Genomic DNA, 20,507 nt, shown 5'->3' with positions numbered 1-20,507 from the left:
CACTAATGACACAAGTATAAACTTGAGAGAACTCAACAGGAAACCTCAGCTCCATCTGATAATGACTTTAAAGCCATCACAGACTGGGTCCCAACATACTAAGTGTAACACGCCCAGTGTCTTCTGTTCCATAGCTATGCAGAAGGACAGGAAGTTCTCTAAGATACAATCAAATTAAAATACACTAGTGGCATTTTGAAGTACGGTAGAATGCCAACTAACAGTCGGTTCCAGGAGTCCTCACCAATGACCTGCTGAATCAGCACTTACCCGTGTGTATTAGGGGCTTTATACGGCTCCATAAAGACTGGAGTCACACCATACAAGTCCAGGGTGGACAATGTGGACAAACGTGGCCAGTTCTTGCCATACCACACAACAGTGACAGACGTTTCATTAAAGGAGACATCAACATGCCGCACGATGTGTTCTTTCCCGCTTTTTTCTCTTAAGATGATTGCCCAACCTAAGCCACATATTCTAGAGGAAGAAAGAAAAGCTAAAAATGCTTTCAAAGAAAGAACTCAGCAACACACACAATAGCAACTTCATACATCAGATGTCATTTCCATAATACTAGCTTCCTTAAAGTACAAAAAGTCAAAATCGTCAGCACACATCTGTCATATTTCCATTTACCCTCAGCACTGCCCAGGCCTGCTTTTCTCTCCTCCCAGAGTGTCTATGATGTCTTATGCCTAGCAGTTCATACACAAGGATGGCCGCCTTCCTCACTCCAGCTTTACCCAGGATCAGGAGGCTACTTTTGCTGTTTGTGAAAATGTAAGCCAGTATCGAAATACTGTATACTTTGAAAACACCACATCACAAATCATGATAATAATGAGACCTAAGACATTTCCTCTGAACTGCTCGTGTGGTCTAGGGGTACAGTTATAGTATTCATGTTGCTACAGCATTCAGTCCTCAGACCGCAAAACTGAGGGAAGACATGTGAGTTCACTGTATACATAAGACACCTTCAGATGACAGCATCTGCTTAGAGACTGGAAGATTCTATCCAGGAGCCACTGAAGCAAGTGTTCAAGAGAAGTCTGCATACCTGACGGCCTCTTTGGTTTTCAAAGGAAGACCTGTGTAGGGGTTGACAGGCTTGAGAATGTGGGCGAGTGTTGCCCTCACAGATGAGATCTGCTTTATAATATACTCTCTCTTCCAGTATCCAAGTTCTTTATCCTCAACTGACAGTAAGTGCACACGTCTGGCTGTCTCCTCCATTGAAGTAACTATCCAATGGGATCTTTGTGGTGTAAATGCAGCTGAGTAGATCTTGACCCAGATAAGACTGGAAGAAAAAGAACACATCAGTCTAGAACCTATAACAGCAATATATTACATTAGAAATTAATAGTCCAATTTCATGAAATTGTAAGTGTCCATATATTTTATAATATATTTATATGTGTTTAAACCGTAGTCTGAAACAAAATGTTTTAGATCCACTGTTCTCAGAAACACATAAAAAAGAGAAGAAAACGTACTCCCAGAGTCAGGTTTAAATTAAGAATCCCATGTTACTTAGGATCATCCAATACTATCGTTCTGCAAGATAACTAAGTTGAAGTTCCACTGTAGAAAAGTCACAAGTTTATACAGTGGAACTGGGTTTATTGTGGGTATACATACACTGAAGCACTGTGCCAAACGTCAAGATAGTAAACTTAATATACATCCATTTTGCTTCCTAGTTTTACATTTTTAACATTGAACATTTAAAATCATTAAAAACTAAGAGCAACAGTTGTTTTCCTAAGCAGACATCTGTCAGCGTTATCTAAGGAGTTCACACACATTAACTCACTGAGCACATCCAAGAGACACAGGAGGTAGCTAGGTTTCATCCCCATTGTAGATGACATAATTGAGCTAGACTGGTGCATTCAAATATGCATATGCATATGAATACAACGTATTTTAATGAAGCAAAAATTATCTGTATTCATTCCAAAATTGTCAAAAATGATATCCACTAGTTGATTTAGATAAAACATATACCCTCTTGTATAAGAATTTTAAGCACCTTTTTAACTTACAACACAAAAACTATCCTTCCTAATCAGGGCAGACACTTTGGATGGTGAGGATGGTAGAGGACAGCCTCAGTGAGGTCAGAGCATTTACTGTGAGTTCCTCACTTAAAGCAAACACAGAGCATCAGAGACGCATTAAACCAGTCATTTCAAAACTAGATTTTTCATTACTAAGACCTGAAGAAACTACAGAAATACTGATTCTAGAGCATTAAGGTACAATCTTTCAAAGCACTGAATTATAATATAATCTTCACAAATGCAGAGTAAGAATCCAAAGATTTACATTTTCCTAAGTGATTGTGAAATAGTCTTTCACTGCCTAGCGTCTGAGAACCACCACAGAGAATAATACTTCCTCTTACACTTCAGTCTGTCAGTCATCCCCATGTCCTTACCTTACAAATCAAACTGACCTGCATTTTTTTTTTCATGTTCTTCATGTTTTTCCTAGCAATCTGTGGGTTCTGCATAAAGCCAGTATTTGCATAATCTTTTGATACTGAGTAAGAAAGAACCCTAAAAAGTCAAGACTGGACACAAAATGTGCCTCCCCCTCTGCCATGTCCTGCTTGGCCTTGTGTAACAGACAGCATGACATGGCTCCTGCCCCCGGAACAGATCCAGCAAGATGTGGGCCTCCACAAGGGCTGACGGTGGTTGTGGGTGTAGGGACTGTTTGTGTAATAATGTACACATTTTCACAGTCCTCCAAGAAATGTCCTCCCTGTTAACATCAGTGACTCCATGATAACCTCAGACAGCATGAGTCCAGGAGGCAAAGCTGTGGCTAATGTCTCAGCAAAATGGTAAACGCTGAGATCTGTAGGAGAGCCCTTAAGGCTGTGGAAAGAGCTGTAAAATACCTAATTCTCAACTATGCAAAAATCTGAAGATGCAATATGAACTGTACAAAGATCTTCACAGATATAAAGAAACAGAGGCTAAATTGTGAGAAAGATACAAAGGCAGATACAAATGAGGCAGATTCCTGAGTTCAAGGTCAGCCTCAGACAAAGCAAATTTCAGTCCAGGCTCGGCCAAAAAGGTAACTCCAAGAAGGGGTCCTACCCAGCTAGCTTACTGTCTGTACTTAACAAAGGCAGACAGATCTCTGAATTCTTTTGAAATGTAAAAGAAGAAAAAGAAAAAAAAATGTTTGCTTGCTGTCTCCTAAGAATCAAGAGGTTGGGGTCAAGGGATGCTGACTGAAAATAAAAATGGGAGCCTGGAGTAAATGGATTAGAGGATTAGAATGTAAAATAAGAGTGGGCTTATGACCTGCAGGCGATGAGCTATCCAGAGGACCTGTTAGAACAGTGAACTGCTGCAGTACTGTCTTCCGCAGAAAAGAGAGCGCTGTCTGGAGAGTTCCAGAGAAAGCAAACAGCGAACAGCTTGGACCTACAGTTTGACTTCAAGTCATTTGTTTTCACCGTCCCCAGGCACCCCTTTCTCAGAACCCCTCTCCAAGCTGAGGTGTGTCCTTGGTACATTTCTCTACACAAGATGAACTTCTAGGCACAGGCCATGCTCTCAGTGAAAAGTAGAAACAGTGGCTTCTCTTTATCCGTAGAGGCCCAGCGCCCACCTGAGAGGCCTCCTGACTCCCTAGGGAAGGCCGAAGTACTGAGTCTCCTCCCTACTTTCCCTCTTCCCACATAGCAAGTATATTTATTTGATTGACAGATTTGAGAGGAAAATCTAAGTCAATTTAACAAGGACCTCTCCCCCACCCCACCCCCCCGCGCCACTTCTTCTCTATGACGTACAGAGAACAGGCCATGTGCTCAGCAAACCAGAACCTGGTGAGAGGCTCTGTGAATGGATCTGTCAAGCCCAGGTCCCCGGATCACAGAGTTTTACTCTAGAACCCAATAATAATAGACTTTATCTTTAGTACAATGCAAAGAATTCCTTATCTTATACTCAAATGCAAATCGTCTGAAAAACTAAAATTAATTCTCTTAATTTTCAGAAAATGGCTAAGATGCCTACTAAATTTTACAATTTCTAGTATCACATATAAAAGATGACACAGTATTTTCCTTACTTGTCACTCGCCAAATGATAAAAGCGTTTGTTCACACATCCAACGTACAGCAAGGTCACCACATCCAAGTAAGAAAATATAATCAGCAAGATTTCAGAGGGCATTCTGAGAGAAAAGAAAAAAATTAAACAAGTTAACCAATACTGAATCTACAAACACCCAGAATACAACTGGCTATGCATTCTGAAGAGAGGGCTACAGATGTTTCCATCTCATTTAATAGGCAAACTGTTCTCTCATCCTTGATTAATTTCCTGATTGTAATTTTTTGGTTATTACAGTTCTCACTGCATAGGCCAATTAAGAGAGCAAACGACATAGAGAACTTGTTCTCTCAGCATGTGGACCACATCTGCCTATGATCAACAGGCAGAACGCCAATGCCTCCATCATAAGCATGTGTTACCCTGTGCTGTAATGCAGAAACTGGAGGATGGGGAACACATTATCACTATAATGATGCATCCTGGGTTAAAACTGTCTCTTCGTGAAGAAAAAAAAACATCGCAAGACTTCAGAGGTCACTAACTATGTCTATGTGTCCCACAGATGGTATTACAACACACATCTATAGGCATCTTAGCTTAAGTTCACAATGTTTTTAAAGATTCTATGGATTCTGGTTCCAAAAGTCTCAGCAGAGATCTCAGAGAGACAAAAGTGCTCCAAACTGCTGAACTGTAACCCCATAGACTCGTCCATTTTTAAAAGAACCAAAATCTTCTTTTGGCTTTCCACCAGTCTTTATCTACTGAGAAGTGAGTAATTAGCAAGAACAATTTGATAAAAGGAAAATCCAACATACTTGTCACCTTTACAAGTTTAGTTTCATAAAACTAGTTCCATGAGAATAACGGTGACGAGCTAATGACTCATGTCAAACTGTGCTGCGCATTCTTCCTACACAAGCCTATTCTTAGAAGCTCAAAACAGCAACTTGGTATCTGCTGCACTGTCATTTTCTCTAAAATCCCAATACCTAAAGCCCATCACCCCATGAGAACCAGGCTATTTACCTGTCCAGGGATATAAAACAGACAGAGGAAGGTTTCTCACTGCGCTGGCCTCGCCGGGCATACGGCCTCATGACAGATGAGCCTCTAGCAGACTTAACTCCAGAATCCTTTCTGAAAGTAAAAGTGAGAAAGTTGTACAATTATCAGATGAGGCAAACTATTCTTCCCCTCTCCAATATTCTGAAGGGTCAATAAACTATAAAGATTATTCAACATAAAACTTCATATCTGAAAGTAAAGAGAAGGGGAAAGGAGAAAAGAATGTAAAGAAAGGAAAGAAGGTGCAAATTAACTGTGTGGTAGGTGCACCGGCTGCTTGTGTGTCATCTTTACACAAGCTGGAGTCATCAAAGGGAAAGGAGCCTCAGCTGATTTGAAAGGCCATTGGTAAAGCTGCGGCAATTAGTGCCCCAGGACTGACAGTGGTGTTTTGGAGATGCCAGTACCATGAGATGACCACCAAGAACAGCAGTGGCAGTGGAGAACCGGCAGCTGGAGCCTAGAAGAGAAGGTGTGTGCTACAAAGGGCAGAGCTGGAGAAGTGACTCAAGCCCTTGGAGGAGCCCAGAAGTTTGTAAGTGGATTCCCAGATACTGGATGGCTAGAGATTGATTTTGTTTGACTGTGACTGTGCCCCTCACCTCACCCCACGCCACTCCACCTTCCCAATAAAACTGTTCCCAACTAAAACTGACTTTACATTTTTAATCTGTCTTGACTTGGCTTGTTTCAGCAACAGAGAAAACCTACTAGAAGCTACTTTTTGAGCAGTGTACAACTTACATATATCAGCTACTGACATACCCCCATACCCTGCATGCAATTTAAGGTGCAATATGAAGTACCTATTACCCAATTTTCATTCACCACCCTCAGGATCAACTTGGTTCCCAAGATGTATTTGGATTAACATCAAAAAAGGATATAATTAGAAGCAAAAATGAGCTGTCCTACAAATTTCAATGGAAAGCTAATTAACTCTCTGGAAGCTGTTATACAAAATCTATACCAAATGGACCATTAAAGATGCTAACTCCCAACTCCAAGCACACCCTACTATTGGAAGGCACAAGCAACAAAAGATCCTTAACCAAGACCTCGGCTGACTGGGCAGCGGTGTAGCCTGAATACCTTCTGACAAAGAGTTCAACACACTATCCACTACTTATCAACAAACCCTCCACAGGCCCAGCTGCCTTGCTAAAAAAGGCAACAGCCCCATGGTGTCTAAGCAGGAACACAAGGAACTTCTCTCCCCTGGTCAGCAACAAGCAGAGCAGCTGGAACATTTGGATCAACTCTCCCAGAACCTGGAAGGTAACGCTGCAGAGTGAAGGCCATGGCCTCTGCAGTCTAGCCCGAGCAAATGCAGCCCCGTGTGCATTTCATCTCATCTCTCTCCAGCCAAAGTCTCTGAATTAGCCAGAACAGAGCTTCTCAGTTTCTGCTCTGGAGAGCAGAAGGGAGCAAAGTCTAAGAATGTCACCCCAGCCGCTTACTCAAGAATCCTACCATATACTTCCACACTTCTGCTCAAACTCAGGGCTTAAACAACAATTTCTACAGCAGAAAAGCTTCAAGTCCATTTAGCTGGCCTCACAAAAAAAAAAAAAAAAAAACAGAAACAAAGAATGATGCCCAGGGATGGAGAGATTGCTCAGCAGTTAAGAACACTAACTGCTCTTCTGAAGGTTCTGAGTTCAATTCCCAGCAACCACATGGTATATCACAATGTATATCACACGGTATATAAATGGGATCTGATGCCCTCTTCTGGTGTGTCTGAAGACAACTACAGTGTATTCATGTAAATAAAATAAATAAATCTTAACAATAAAGTAACATTTAGTCATTTTTTCTGCTTTATCCAAGATGCCTGTGTCTATGTGTCTGATTTTCTACTCTATTCTTTTCTCTTCTAGTCTTCTCTCTCTGACCCATGAGGAGCTAACAAACTCAGAGCCTCTTGCCTGGCCAGTGGGAGGTCACTACATCAAAGAGAAAAGAACCCAAGTAACTAAGTCTCCTTTCCCTTTTCCGGCGCTGTAATCAGTTAACTGCCAGAATCAGCTTTTGGACCCTGAATAGTAAGAAAAGGCTAAATTGAAGTCATCAGTATCACTGGTCCCACACCTCTTGCTGCCTTCCACTGAAACCTGACTGTCAGGGTGGGGTCCCGGCAGGCCACAGTTCAATATTAAATGTATTTTTTATTTCTCTAAAGGAAAAGCTAATATACCATAGCTAAGACATAGTCATAAGAACAAGGTTTATTGGTAGCGGTGTACAGGAGGCAGGCCTCTGTATATTTTCTATGTTCTTTTAATACTCTATCTACATATGTCTTATGAAAACTTCTATTTAAACCATTAACTATTTCCTCCCAAAGTCTTTGTGTTAATTCTACATATCGGAAGGAGGATGTCCATGACCGTGGCCCACATCTGAGTGCATGCTTCTGAGAAGCACAACTCTACCAGATACCTAGCTCTCAAGAAACACAGCAGCCTGAGCCAGGCAGTTCACACCAAGGTTAACTCACTTGCTAACAATTTATATAAGCCTGTTCCAACAATCTCATGACATGAGCAGTCATCATTTTTGTAAGTATGTGTGCAAAAACCATCCTCTCTCTAACCAGTTCATTAAAGACGACCAGTTATTTAGAGGAGAAAAAGGTACAAAAGCCTTTTCCCTATTCAAACAGATATGTTTGTCTTTGACTAAAACATTTACTGCTGCTCAGTTACCAGTTTATCCTTCAAATACATCTTAATGACATATACTGCACAAGGGAGTGTATTAAATGCTTTAAAACTGATTGCATTCTACATTATTAAAAAAAAAAGTCAAGGGTATTTTACTATGGACATGCTTTGAATACTTTCCTAAAAATGACATGGTTACTTCTTCCTGGCTTTTTTTGTTTCTGAATTTAAAAAACCCCTCTCATTTCACAGACTTCACACTATGTCTCCAACTAGACAATTAAAGCTAGTGTGGTCTCAAGCTGGCAGCTGAGCATCCCCAGGAGCTTCGATTTACCATTTCAAATATTTACCAACTCAGTGCTGGCATGACTGAAAAGCACATCTCCATTTCTTACTAACACTGACATCACATTGACACAGGACACTCTACTAAACAATCAGTGAGCTGCATGGATACCTTCAAATAGCTCTGTGTAGAATCCACTAAAGTTTCAAGGTCTAGACCAAAGAACAAGGGACTAGCAGTTAATACATTGAATGTACATTTTGGCCTGGTATCTTAGAATTAAGTTCAACATATTTATAAAAAATGATTTTAAACTGTATTCCTTAGTATGAAAAAAATCAAATAAGACAAGGTATAAATTAACTCGTTATGCATTCTATTGTATTTCTTACAACATATAATGTTTATCTCTTACAACATGCAATGCTTACATTTTGTGTTAAATGAGGAACTAGTGAATAAGCCCTGGTTGTCTTGGAACTCACTAGGCCAGGCTGGCCTAGAATTCAGAGATCATCCTGCCTCTACTTCCCAAGTACTCGTTTTAAAGGCATCGACCACACTCAGGTAATAACTAACTTGGTAGAACACAGGCAGTCATCTGAGTCTTAGCAGCTGCCGTTTCTTTACCAATAAGAGTCTCTACAAGAACCATCCACTGTTTGAGAGCAGGTCCCCCACCACCATGCCAGCATTTTAGAAAGCTCACTGAACTCACAAAGAAACAGAGAGACCCATAGTAAACTCATCTTGTCCTACAGAACAAGAATCTAAGAATTTTAAGAATAGAGGGAAATTAAAGTTCAAATGTCCCATTTAAAGGCCAGTCTTTCTCTTTCTTTTGCAAATGCTATCACCATTCATTCTGTCACGGTTTGTCCAGCATTATGAAAACTCAGTCAAGAATGAAGTGTCATTTTTCTGAAAGCAGGGTAACCTAGAAAGGATATAGGAGAGGGCCTTGGAGTTGAGGGGGCTGGCTCCTTAGAAAGTAAAAAGGACATGACTGTTACATCCATGTAAGTCAAGAAGCCTTAGAAATAAAGTAAAAATCCTCAGGAATGTAAATTCTTGCAGGGCAGGCTTGGTGGCACAAGGCTTTAATCCCAGAAATAGCAAGGCAGAGGTGGGCAGTTCAAGGCTATCCTGGTCTACATAGTGAATTCCAAGACAACTAGGGCTACATAGAGAAATCCTATCTCAAAAAAAAAAAAAAAAAAAAAAAAAAAAAGTAAATTCTTAGCACTGTCTCTCCAGCTGGTGATCTGACTTGGGCGATGGGTACAGTGCTCTTAACAGTCACAAGAAAATAAGTTTAGTAAGTTACTTATTTGGGTGACTGAAGATTCTTCAGGGAGGACCTTTTCCCATGCCCTAAAATTCTGTTCTCTCGTTGTAAAAGAGGTACATATTTTGGTTTAAAAGGCACTCCTTGAGAAAAATAGAAAACTAACCTTGAAGACAGAACAACCATAGTAATAAGAATACAGAGTTGCATACCAAGATGTGACTGTCTAGAAAACCACTTGGCACGGTGAGAGAGGTGCACAAAATGTCCTGTTTAGCATTAGGTTTTGATGTATACATTCTATTCCAAGTTTTTAAAGGCTATGGCTGATTCTCATTTTAAAATCATTAAAATGCAAGAGCACTACATGATAGCCTTATCCCGTGCGAGCAGTAGGTCTGCGCCTGTCTTCACATGCGCTCTCCTGTAGTCTCCCAGGGACTGGAAATCGCCTTACAGCCTTCAAGTGAATGAATGGAATACGTAGTAATACACATTACTTCCGTAGGAAGTAACTTTACTTGTGTCCTAACTTGAGGTACCCTATTTTCCAGGATTGAGAGGTTTCCCTCTGCTATTCTTAAGTTTCCCCGCATTAAAAAGTAACAGGAGTATCATGTCAGAATAGGATAGACATTCTAGAAAGAGCAGTGGGGTAGGATACTGAAGAGACCCACCCGCAAGCCCCGAGAGTCACCTGATCCCGGAGCGCCCCGCAGCCAGCCCCGCGCTGCCCCGGGTAGTGGTTCCACCACGAAGGGACCCTCGCAGCTCCTGGAGGCCAAAACTTCCCGACCTCAGCATCCGACCGCGTCCGGTCGCCATGGAGACGCAAAGGCTCCTTCTAGTGGAGCGACGGGGAAGCGCGGCACTGCCCCCCACGCGTGCGCAAGACCGCAATCGGGCGTGCGCATGCGTGGACTGAGTTTCTCTGCGAACACCTCGGTCTTTGCTGCGTGGAAGACGTTCGGGACGATCCGGGGCCCGCCTTCTTTCCCACGCCCGGGCCATTCTGATGCTGGTTCTTAGTCCGTGAGCCTGTTGTGGCCTAGTTCAGCCACGTTTGTTAGCTGTTTTCCTGAGAAGAAACGGAAACACTGAAATTGTTACTTTCTTAATTATGGCAAACCCACGACATGAAGAAATTCCCAATTGACAGTACTCTATAGAAAGGCCATGAGAACACACAAATTGCAACTAATCCGATTTCGCGAATTCTATTTAAGCCACGCGGCCATGGAAGAACACCAGGGATACCAGTAACATCCACTCCAAATCCTGAACACCGCGCACGCGCAGCGATCCGCGCAGAGGCGTCTGGGAAAAAAGGATCAGCGCTTTCTTGTTGGGTGGTATTGTGGGAGATGTAGTCCATCCTCCCTTCCTTTCCTGCAGTTAAATAGGAAAGTGTGAAGCCCTTAAACTGCGAGTCCCGGGGACGTCTGGTGTTTCCCGGGATGCTTTGCGAAAGCATGGCGGGCAAGATGTGAATGTCAGTATTAAGGTAAATAGGGCATTTTAATTCAAGAGAGAAAAAAAGAAAAGTGTATCTAGTTGTACATTATTCATCTTGATATCCGCTTAATACAGTGTGTAATGTGAATGAATTGGTTTCATGTCTTGTCCGCCTGAGTGTGTGGAATACAAACATTTAGAAGTTGCTTGCCCGAAGCCTCAGTTTTTGTGAACATGATTTGTACTTTCCTACGAGTTGTACAACATGCGGAGAAGCTGCACGGCTCCTTGGGCAGGCAGCTGTTACCACACTTGGTGCTCGCCAAAGCGTATTTTAAAACCCAGCCTTTGAAATGGGGGCTGCGAGAGCAGAAGAAAACAGTGCAACCTACAACTGTCCTTGGGTTCACACAGAAAGCCTTCTGGACACAAGGACCGGACCCCCGGAAAGCAGATGAAGACGGTAACAAGCAAGTATCCATTCACAGAAATCAAAGAGAGGAAACCGGTGTCTCAAGGTCTCAGAAAGGTAAAATAAACTAATTAAAAATATCCAGGACTTCAGACTGTCAGCTCCTCGTGCTCCCCACTTCTGGGAGTGCCTACACCCCAGCATAGCACACATTCAAAGAGAGACAGAGAACTGCAGAACAGAGTTTGAGGCGTCCAGCCCAATGACCTGATTTGGAAAGCAGGAATAGATATGGTCATGTCTTAGTCTGTTATGTGATCTCAGTTTGGGGTCTCATGCTGTGTTCAAGTTCAAAACCTGTACTGAAAACCAAAAATATGGTAATGACTACTTTTAAATAAGTGATTTTATTATATTACATTGTACCTGTGAAAAAAAGTAGAAGGAAAAATGCCACCTGTTAAACTTTGATTTATTGGGAAAATAAAATTTTAAGGTCTGAAGTTAGAAAAATCTGGATTCCTCATATGACTGTGCATACATATAAATGTACCTAAGAAGTAAAGCACTGTCATAATTAGTGAGCGTGTACTTGTGATAATTTAGTTTTTCACACATAACATGCATTTATGTAAATGTCTGTATACATTCCCCTTTGATTACCTTACCCCCCAACTGCTCTTTAATTCATATGTTCATATACTTAGTGCAGAAAAAAATGAAAACAGTGTCTGTGGGTTTATTTGATTCATTGATCTTCCTAGCCAACTACATTTCAATTCCAAGCTCAGTTCTTTGATTTTGTGCACAAGTCAGTGTGGTCTCTGGGGTGGGTTAAGAGTTGCCTGTCTTGATCTGGACAGGACAGACCTGTGTACATGTTACCTCATCTGTGGCCATTCTCACTCTTGAGAGACTGAGGGGTTTTTGTTACTAGTACGGAAGCAGTATCAATCAGTGACAGAAATCCAGAGATCCCTAGCCCTGTGCCTAGCCATGCCACACTAAACAGGTCTGTTCTCTTCTGGTCTTGGGAGCTAAGCGGAGCTAGGCCTGTTTTACACTGGGTGAGGGGTTCTTCTGAAGCTCAGGAACATTTGAGATGAGCTACTGAGAATGGTGCCCTGGATCCGGACCCCACTGCTACCTACTAGGAACACCTGAAGCCTCCAGGGGTCAGGGTTCTGTGGTAGACTTGTAACCTATTGACATTTTCTCTTCACAGTGAAAGAAGCTGGGAGAGACCTCACCTACTTGATAGTGGTGCTCTTTGGAGTCAGCATTACAGGTTACAGACCCAGCAAGCACTTGAATATCTTCCACCTCCTCTCAACTCACTGCTTCAGTTCATTGCTCTCTCTCCTCTTTCTGCTCTTTCAGGTGGCTTGTTATACACAATCTTCAAAGAACTATTTTCTTCATCCAGTCCTAATATCATATATGGGAAAGCCTTAGGAAAATGCAGAACACACCCTGAGGTTAGTTTTCTGGTGATTGTGTTGGGGAGAAGGAATGGATCCCTTCTCAAGTCCATGCCTTCACACAGGGCTCAGCTGGAGACATGTTTTTCTGTTTTTAGGACCCTGGCACTCAAAGGTCATTGTATGTGCTTTCCTCCCCGCTGTGTCGGTGTATCTGGCATCCTAAACCACAGTGTGTCGCTGAGAGAGTTAAAAGTTGGCAGAGACTACACTTAGGGCACTTCGCTGCAGTCAGTAGGAATTCAGGGATTATGTGTGGTCTCCAGCAGGCGTCCCGACTGTGTCAGGATGCAGTGCCAGCCTCTAAGGCATTTTCAGATTAAGACAAATAGAACTGTACAGAATACATGAAAGAATGGAGTGTTATTAGGATCATAGCTTCCTAACTGGTCCTTAGACTTCAACAGGTTTTGCCCCAGTTTTTGAGGCCATGTGCCTACCTTACAATTGGTGATTTTAATATAACACTGCAAGACTTGACCTTTAAATTCTTTGGATATTATTCCCTTTTTTAGGTCTTAGGTGTCTGACAACTTTCCTTTTCATATATGCTTACACTAGTAAGGACACTCAGCAAAAAGACAAAATACAGTATGTTTAATTTTATGTTCAGTTTGTTTTTAAGAGCATATTCTAAAGTATTTGCTTTGAAAATTCAAAACAAACTGTTTCTATGGCAAACAAATCTTCTCATTGGGAAGAAAAGATTTGCACCTGATTCATTTTAACAGTGTCTTTACTTGATACTTTGCCCTCACTCTATGTACACAGGTCTTCAAATTTTCAACTTTGACCTCATGGCTTTTAATACTAGACACCTGCTAATAATTTCACCTACTGCCCATTCATTTTATCTCTCAGTGTGGGTGTCAGTAGAGAAATACTTCCAAATTTCTGCTTGATTATTTCCTGTAAGGAGAGGAGAGAGCTTCCCTCATCCCGTATCATTCTAAAACTACAAGTGACACCACAAAGTGACCTGTCTCTGTTGCCATGCATGAAACAATTTACCTAAGTTGTTTACAGTATGATTTTTACATGATGCCCTTTTTCCTAGTTTCCTTGTTTGAGTCAAGGGCCCCCATAGTACCGATTCTTTTGTCCCCCTTAAATCACTTGGCATGTGCAAACAGTGTGTGACTTGACTTACACAGGAGCCATGAAAAGGGTCACACTAAGTAAGTGTGGTCTCTGTCCTGCAGGTGATCGGTGTCTTTGGTGAGCCTGTGAAGGGCTATGGGGAAATGTCGAGACGTGGGCGGAGACAACATGTCAGGTAATATTGCTGTCCCCAGGAGAACTCTAGGGTAATCTCTGAGTAAAGGGGATTTGGATGTGCATCACTGCATTTTCTCAACAGCTTTGTTGAATACAAACACAATGGGCTAAAACGCATCCGTGTGAAATTCTACATTGAGGGCTCTGAGCCAGGCAGGCATGGAACGGTTCATGCAGAAGTGGAAGAGGTATGCCAGTCTCAGGTCACAGGGTCAGTCGGGGTCAGTGGGGTCCAGTGAGCTCTGGAGAGGGTAATAACATCTACTTGTTTTTCAGAATGCAGGGAGTGGCCAGTTTGATTTTCGATACATATTTGTGGAAGTGTCTCCTACAAGATCTATCATTGTTGAAGATAACCGTTCCCAACAAAGTTGAAAGTGGTACTCCTGCCAAGAATGGAGAGATCCATTCTCACTGTGATCCTCACAACTCTCTTCAGAATTAGTTCAGAAAAACAAGAATAAATTATGTCACATAGAAAGGAAGTGCAATGTGGGTGTTCATAAGTTTGGACAAACAGATCTTTCTTGTGAAAAATCATGAAATGTAGCAAATTTTATATTGAATTGCCAATCATGACAGTATTTCAGCTCTACATTCATAATAAACTTTTGTTACTAAAATTTATACACCACATAAGTAAAAACTTCAGTATTTTATGCTGTTTAATATTGTGTGGCTTTTATATAATCTACAAATAAAGATATAACTATAAAAATGTCAAAAGCATTTTTATTTACTATGGAATCTAATTTGAGATAAGCATGTGGAATCTTTAAGAGTAGTAAGTCAGATGATGCATACATTGGGGGAAGGGCTGCATGCACTCATGATCCTGGGAATAAATGTCTGTCCCCCATGAGCTGAGGGAGAAAGCACACTGCATAAGCAGGGGACGGCTCCCCCCACCTTCGCCACAACATACATGGACCCTCATAGGTCTCAGCACGTCAGACTTCCCATTCTGAGGCAGCTTAGAGCAACTGAGCCAGAGTTACAGGAGACATCCCAGAACTGTTGGTGCACCAGGGATGTCTTTCAGAACTGATACTTCACATGTCAGGAGAATGGAAATCATAAGTGAATTGAATAAATGTATAAGAGGCTCAAATAAGTGTTTTGATGTGTTTGAACAAAGCTCTAATTTTACATATTTGCAGGAACATTTCACAACAAAAATATATAACCTGTTCTATTGGAAGTGTTTTCTGAGCATTTGTTAAACATGGCCTTTCCTTTGAAAGTCTTGATCATACAAACAAGTGTTCTATGCTTTAGAAAGGTCTAGAAACCTCTTTCCTTATCCTCGGGAGCTACAGTGTAGGGTTTCTACACTGGTGTTTCTTCCAACTTTGGAATGGGTGGTGAGGTTTCAGATGGGTTCTTAATATGGTAGTCCATTGAGAGGAAGTCTGTCTACCTCACCACCACCCCACCCCCACACTCCTGCCCCACCTCAGTTGATCTTGCTCAAGTTGCTTTGATTTTTGTTTTTTGGGGGTTTTTTTGTTTGTTTGTTTTGTTTTTTTTTTTTTTTTACTTTTAACTACTTTAAATTTTTCCTTTAAAAGCTAATATATAGTCCTGTCTAGCCTTAAACTCCTTATCGCCTACTTCAGTCTCTGGTGCTATAATTATGAGTGTGAACCACCACTTCCAAGTTTAAATGACTTTTATCTGAAAATTTTCATACTTAGGGAGAATGGAAAATATCAGAGCAGAGCTTTTGTCTTCCTAGTACCACATTTTAAGTGACAAGGTGTGATAATTGTATATGTTTGGCCCAGGGAGGGACACTGTTGGAGTAGGTGTGGCCTTGTAGGCCAGGGCTTTACTACCCTCATCTTAGGTGCCTGAAGTCAATATTCCACTAGCAGCCTTCAGATAAAGATGTAGAACTCTCAGCTCCTCCTGCACCATACCTGCCTGGATGCTGCCATGCTCCCATCTTGATGATAATGGACTGAATCTCTGAACCTGTAAGCCAGCCCCAATTAAATATTGTCTTTTGTAAGACTTGCCTTGGTTGTGGTGTCTGCTCACAGCAGTAAAACCTTAACTAAGATACAAGGTAAACTCAGGACAATGAACCTATGGAATAACTGATGCTTAAGATGTTTGGTGGGTGAAGACCCAATTATTCCACTTCTGGGCATATACCCCAGAGATGGTCCAACATACAATAAGGACACATGCACCACAATGTTCATAGCAGCCCTATTTATAATAGCCAGAAGCCGGAAAGAACCCAGATGTCCTTCAGTAGATGAATAGATACAGAAATTGTGGTATATTTACACAATGGAGTACTACTCAGCTATCAGAAACAATGACTTTATGAAATTCCTAGGAAAATGGATGCATCTAGAGAATATCATCCTGAGTGAGGTAACCCAGTCACAAAAGAACAGAAATAATATGCAGTCACTGATAATTGGATACTAGCCCCCAGAAAGCTCTGAATACCCCCAGAAACAACTCAGGCCATATGAAGCTCAAAAAAAAAAAAAAAAAAAAACCAAAGGTCCACACCCCTGGACCCCTTCCTTCTTCTCAGAAATCTTGACTGCTTTGAACAGTTTAGGTTACTGTGTGGGCTGGGTTCTAGCCATTGATACAGCACCTAAGAGGGGGATGACAAAAAGAGAAGATGGAGTTTGCTCATGGTTTCAAATGTTTCAGGTCATGGTGCCAGAAGGGGGTGGCAAAGCAAAGCAGTTCTGCAGCTCCAGCAGAGAGGGGCAGGGGGAGCAGAGGGGGAGGGGGAGGGAGAGCACTGTTAGCTGTTATTCAGTCAACAGTGGACAGTGATGTCATGAAGCAGAAGACGAGCCTCCCCGCAGGTTCTGTGGTCACTTACACAGTGCCCTCCACATTCAGATTCACAGAGGACAGCAGAATGTGAGCTTAAGTGTAAATTGGGTCTTTGCAGGGGCAATTAAAATAAGACTGGTAATGAAATTATACTGAATTCTGTGGCACTACATCAGTGACAGTATCTTTAAGACAGAGGATACAGCACAGATAAAGGGAAACCGTGTGGGGACTGGAGAGGTTGCTTAGTGGTTTGGAGCACTGGCTTCTCTTCCAGAACTGAGTTGTTCCTATCACATACATAACAGCTCAAACCATCTGTAGCTACAGCTCCTGAGGATCCAGTGCCTTCTTCTAACCCCCATGGGCATGCAAGAGGTGCACAGTCATACATGCAGGCTAAACATCTTCACTCATAAAAGGAAATAACAGTTAAATTTAAAGATGCATCCACAAACCAAGAGAAGTCTTCACAAGGAACAAAGCCACGGAAGGCTAAGTTTGGACTTCTGACCTCCAGAACTACAAAAGAATAAATTCCCCTAACCACTATGGTGGCCCCAAGAAACAACAAAGAAGCTGAATCAGAGGCGAATCGAGCAGAAGAGACCCAGAAGCACAGGCGTGTGCTTCACACGTGCTGAGAAAAGAATGAGGGAAGACAGAGCAATGGGCCTTCTGGGAACTCCGTTCATGGAGATGGGGTGTTACAGGGATGGGCAGTGGGCACGATATAAAGCATCTGACACACAAAGGTGTTCTTGATAAAGTCGGCAGCTCTGAGGGCAAACCACCACAGGCAGAGCACAGTAGTTAGGAGAGGTTTGTTTTAATCGATCATTGAGAATTTTATTCATGCACATAACGTATCTTGATCATACCTACGACCCTACAGCCAGTCTACAATTTCTCCAGTCCCTTCCATGCTCCTTTCCAACTTCCTATCCTCTTCTCTTTCTTTTCTTTATAACCCACTGGGCTGACTTAAAGCCAACCATAAGTATATGGTGCAGTACTGTCCAATGAAGGATGAACAACCTCCCAGAAACCAGAAACTGTCACTTCCATCCCCAGCATCTATCAATTGCTAACAACTCTTTACCTAGGGGTAAGACCTGGTGGGCTGATGGTACCTCCTGTGAGTGTAGAGTTGCTAGGAAGTGTTGCTGGCTATTTCTTGGAGCTGTGGTTATTGGAAGTCATAGAACTGAGGAGCTGATAATTTCTATTACCACAGGAAGGAGCCTCAGGATCCAAGCCTGTTCTGTAAATGTCTCCCAGCAACTTCACAAACTCAAAATACTCTTGTTGATTGTTTTGGTTTAGTTTGGAATTGTTATTATTGTTGGGTTCTTGTTTATTTTGTTTGTGGTGCCAGTGATCAAGCCAAGAACCTTACATGTGCTAAGAAACCACTCAAACACTAACTAGATTCCCCCTAGGCCCTGGTTCTAAGTGAGACATGGAAACGTGAAATTTTATGGGATGCTGTGCAAGTCTTAACTCATGGAAGTCTTTGCTATGTTATTAAGAGTCAAGTCAACAAAATGAAGAAAGGGGAGCTATTATTTTGACCCAGGGCAGACTTGCTCCTAACTTAGAAAAAGGTGGTATGGGAACAAAAACCTTCTAGGATGAGACCATCTCTGAAGGAGGAAATGTGTGTAGTATAAAACTCAAGCAGGATGTGTTGTCATGGGGGAGGGGGCAGACTTGTTAGGAAAAAGATGAAGAGAGTGGGGGTGGGGTATATGCTCCATGGAGGTTCGGCGAGGCTTGGGGGCAAGAGGGATGCCTCTAGAGGATCCAGGTTGGGAATCCTTTCCACCTGAGGGACCAGCCACATGACAGATATAGTACTGAATAGAGTTTATTCAGGGCACGGGGAGGAGAGTTAAGAAGGTAGTGGGGATAGAGAGAGAGAAGAGAGAGGCGTAGAGAAGCAGAGGCTGGCCATGAGCACATAGGGAGAGGGAAGGGAGAGAAGAGAGACAATGAGTAGGGGAGCAAGAGGGCAAGAGAGAAAGAGAGAGAAAGAGAGAGAAGAGGAGCACGCAGCCCCCTTTAGTGTCAGGTCACTGGGGCAGAATGAAAGACCCCCGCTTAGCAACAGTAAATGCCATTTCTGTAAGGCTGTGCACACACGGGGCAGGCTAGGTCAGGGTCCCAGGTGGCTAAGCAAGATACCGGTGGGCGGCCAGCTAGCAATAGACAAAGAAAAGAAGACACTCAGACAAGCCCAGCTTTCAGATAAGCTGCAGCCTGACTGGTACCAGGAGTTGCCTCCTTAAAGCCATATTTCTGCCATAGTTCCCACACTTAGATAAGCCCAAAGCAATTATTCTCGGAAGCCTTAACCCCGGCTGGTATCAGGAGCTGTGTCCTTAGAGCCATATTTTCGGGCTCACTCCCTGGCCACATTTAAACTAACCAATTAGAACCCTGTTGCTATGCTTCTGCTCCTGTACCTTGCTTCTGCCCCCCAAGCCCTATAAAAAGGGGACAGCCCCTTTGTCCGGCGCACAAGTCCTCTGAGAGACTGTGTGCCCACAGGTACCTGTGTACTTTGATCAAATAAACCCTCATGCTGATTGCAGCCAGTGGTCTTGGCTGATTCTTGGGTCCTGGGGTCCCCTCAGATAAAGGTCCTCTGGACGAGGGTCTTTCAAGAGCATGCCTGGTGTTGCCAGGTAACTGTGGAGTGGGGTTACAGAATCCCAACACAGACAAGGAGAGAGACTGTACTCTGAAAGGACTATAGGGCATGCTGGAGTTTGGGTGGTTGGAGAGGGGACACACGAGGGGCAATAGGAACACTTACTAAACATGAGGAACATGAGAGAAGAGAGCTGTAAATATGAAAAGAGCAAACAATCTGAACTCTAGATTTCTGGACCTGAACTGGAAATATTAATGAGAACTCGTAGCTGCTGGTTCACACTAGTGGCTGTAGAAATTCCACATCAATGTGTACATATCAGTGCTCCCTGGAGAACTGAGAAATTCTTGGACTGGGGAGGACAGGGTTTGGGAGAAGAGCGAAGATCATCTTCATGTCAAGCACAGGAAGCTGCTCAAGAAAGACAGCCAAAGCTTGGAAAACTTTGACAAGCATCCCAGCATCAGACTACAACACACTAGATGTGAGGTGGTGAACTGTGACAGGAAGCCTGGTAAGGTCTAGCTAAAGACTAAAACCCCAGAGACTCTGGAGGGATGGTAGGAGCTTCCTTCGAATGCTCCTGGAGCAAAGCCCCTGTCAGGTGGCCAAGGCCCAATAGATCTGTGGCCCTCAGTCACCTAAGGAGATTGCCCCAAGCCCTTCACATGTAAATGAGGCATCCCTAACGTCTCAGACTAAGCCAATAGGAAAAGAGACAAGACTTAGTCAAATAGGCTCAAAACAGAGTTCTCTGTGCTAATGAGTTATCTAGAGGCCTAAAGGGCATTGCCAGTAAGCTTCCCTTCCCAGACATTCCTCCCTGAAAAAGTTAAGATCTGCCATGGGGAGCCATGAAGAAGGCCTTCCCCTACAGAGCTGCTGCCTAATCTCCTGCAGATGTCCTCTCTGTGTTCCCAGCCTAGTCACAACCACCACCAAGGCAACCGGAAGTCAAGCCTAGGATTATCCCTGCAGGACAAGCTGGAGCTCTCCTTTTCTC

General features: G+C 42.7%; 2 protein-coding genes across 3 annotated transcripts in view; one reads left to right on the top strand and one right to left on the bottom strand.

Annotated features, from left to right (window-relative positions):
• Window positions 1-10,687, bottom strand: part of FBXO15 (F-box protein 15) — a 45,491-nt gene extending 34,804 nt beyond the window's left edge. The window contains exons 1-6 of one of the 2 annotated variants that reach the window (XM_080920318.1): window positions 10,594-10,672; window positions 10,103-10,483; window positions 5,121-5,231; window positions 4,105-4,209; window positions 1,064-1,306; window positions 271-480 (exon numbers count right to left, since the gene is read on the bottom strand). In XM_080920318.1, coding sequence (XP_080776444.1) covers window positions 271-480; window positions 1,064-1,306; window positions 4,105-4,209; window positions 5,121-5,231; window positions 10,103-10,416 — 983 coding nt within the window. In that variant the 5' untranslated portion in view covers window positions 10,417-10,483; window positions 10,594-10,672. Of the gene's footprint in view, window positions 1-270; window positions 481-1,063; window positions 1,307-4,104; window positions 4,210-5,120; window positions 5,232-10,102 lie in introns of both variants that reach the window. The other variant, XM_080920317.1, reaches the window with a different exon arrangement.
• Window positions 10,688-10,864: 177 nt separating this feature from the next.
• Window positions 10,865-14,741, top strand: TIMM21 (translocase of inner mitochondrial membrane 21). The gene is made up of 6 exons (XM_080920192.1): window positions 10,865-11,389; window positions 12,498-12,560; window positions 12,653-12,750; window positions 13,956-14,029; window positions 14,114-14,219; window positions 14,308-14,741. The coding sequence occupies exons 1-6, from the start codon at window positions 11,095-11,097 to the stop codon at window positions 14,404-14,406; spliced, it is 735 nt and encodes a 244-aa protein (XP_080776318.1). The 5' UTR covers window positions 10,865-11,094; the 3' UTR covers window positions 14,407-14,741.
• Window positions 14,742-20,507: the final 5,766 nt, after the last annotated feature.

Source organism: Micromys minutus (assembly GCF_963924665.1).
Source record: "Micromys minutus genome assembly, chromosome: 8".
Taxonomy (NCBI): Eukaryota; Metazoa; Chordata; class Mammalia; order Rodentia; family Muridae; genus Micromys; species Micromys minutus.
This window is presented reverse-complemented; position numbering and strand designations above follow the sequence as displayed.

Excerpts from the sequence above, each read along its gene's own strand:
- TIMM21 (XM_080920192.1), top strand. The coding sequence starts at position 11,095 with ATGATTTGTACTTTCCTACGAGTTGTACAACATGCGGAGAAGCTGCAC. Across the intron at positions 11,390-12,497 it reads TGTCTCAAGGTCTCAGAAAG|TGAAAGAAGCTGGGAGAGAC; the intron begins GTAAAATAAACT and ends TTCTCTTCACAG. Across the intron at positions 14,030-14,113 it reads GGGCGGAGACAACATGTCAG|CTTTGTTGAATACAAACACA; the intron begins GTAATATTGCTG and ends TTTTCTCAACAG.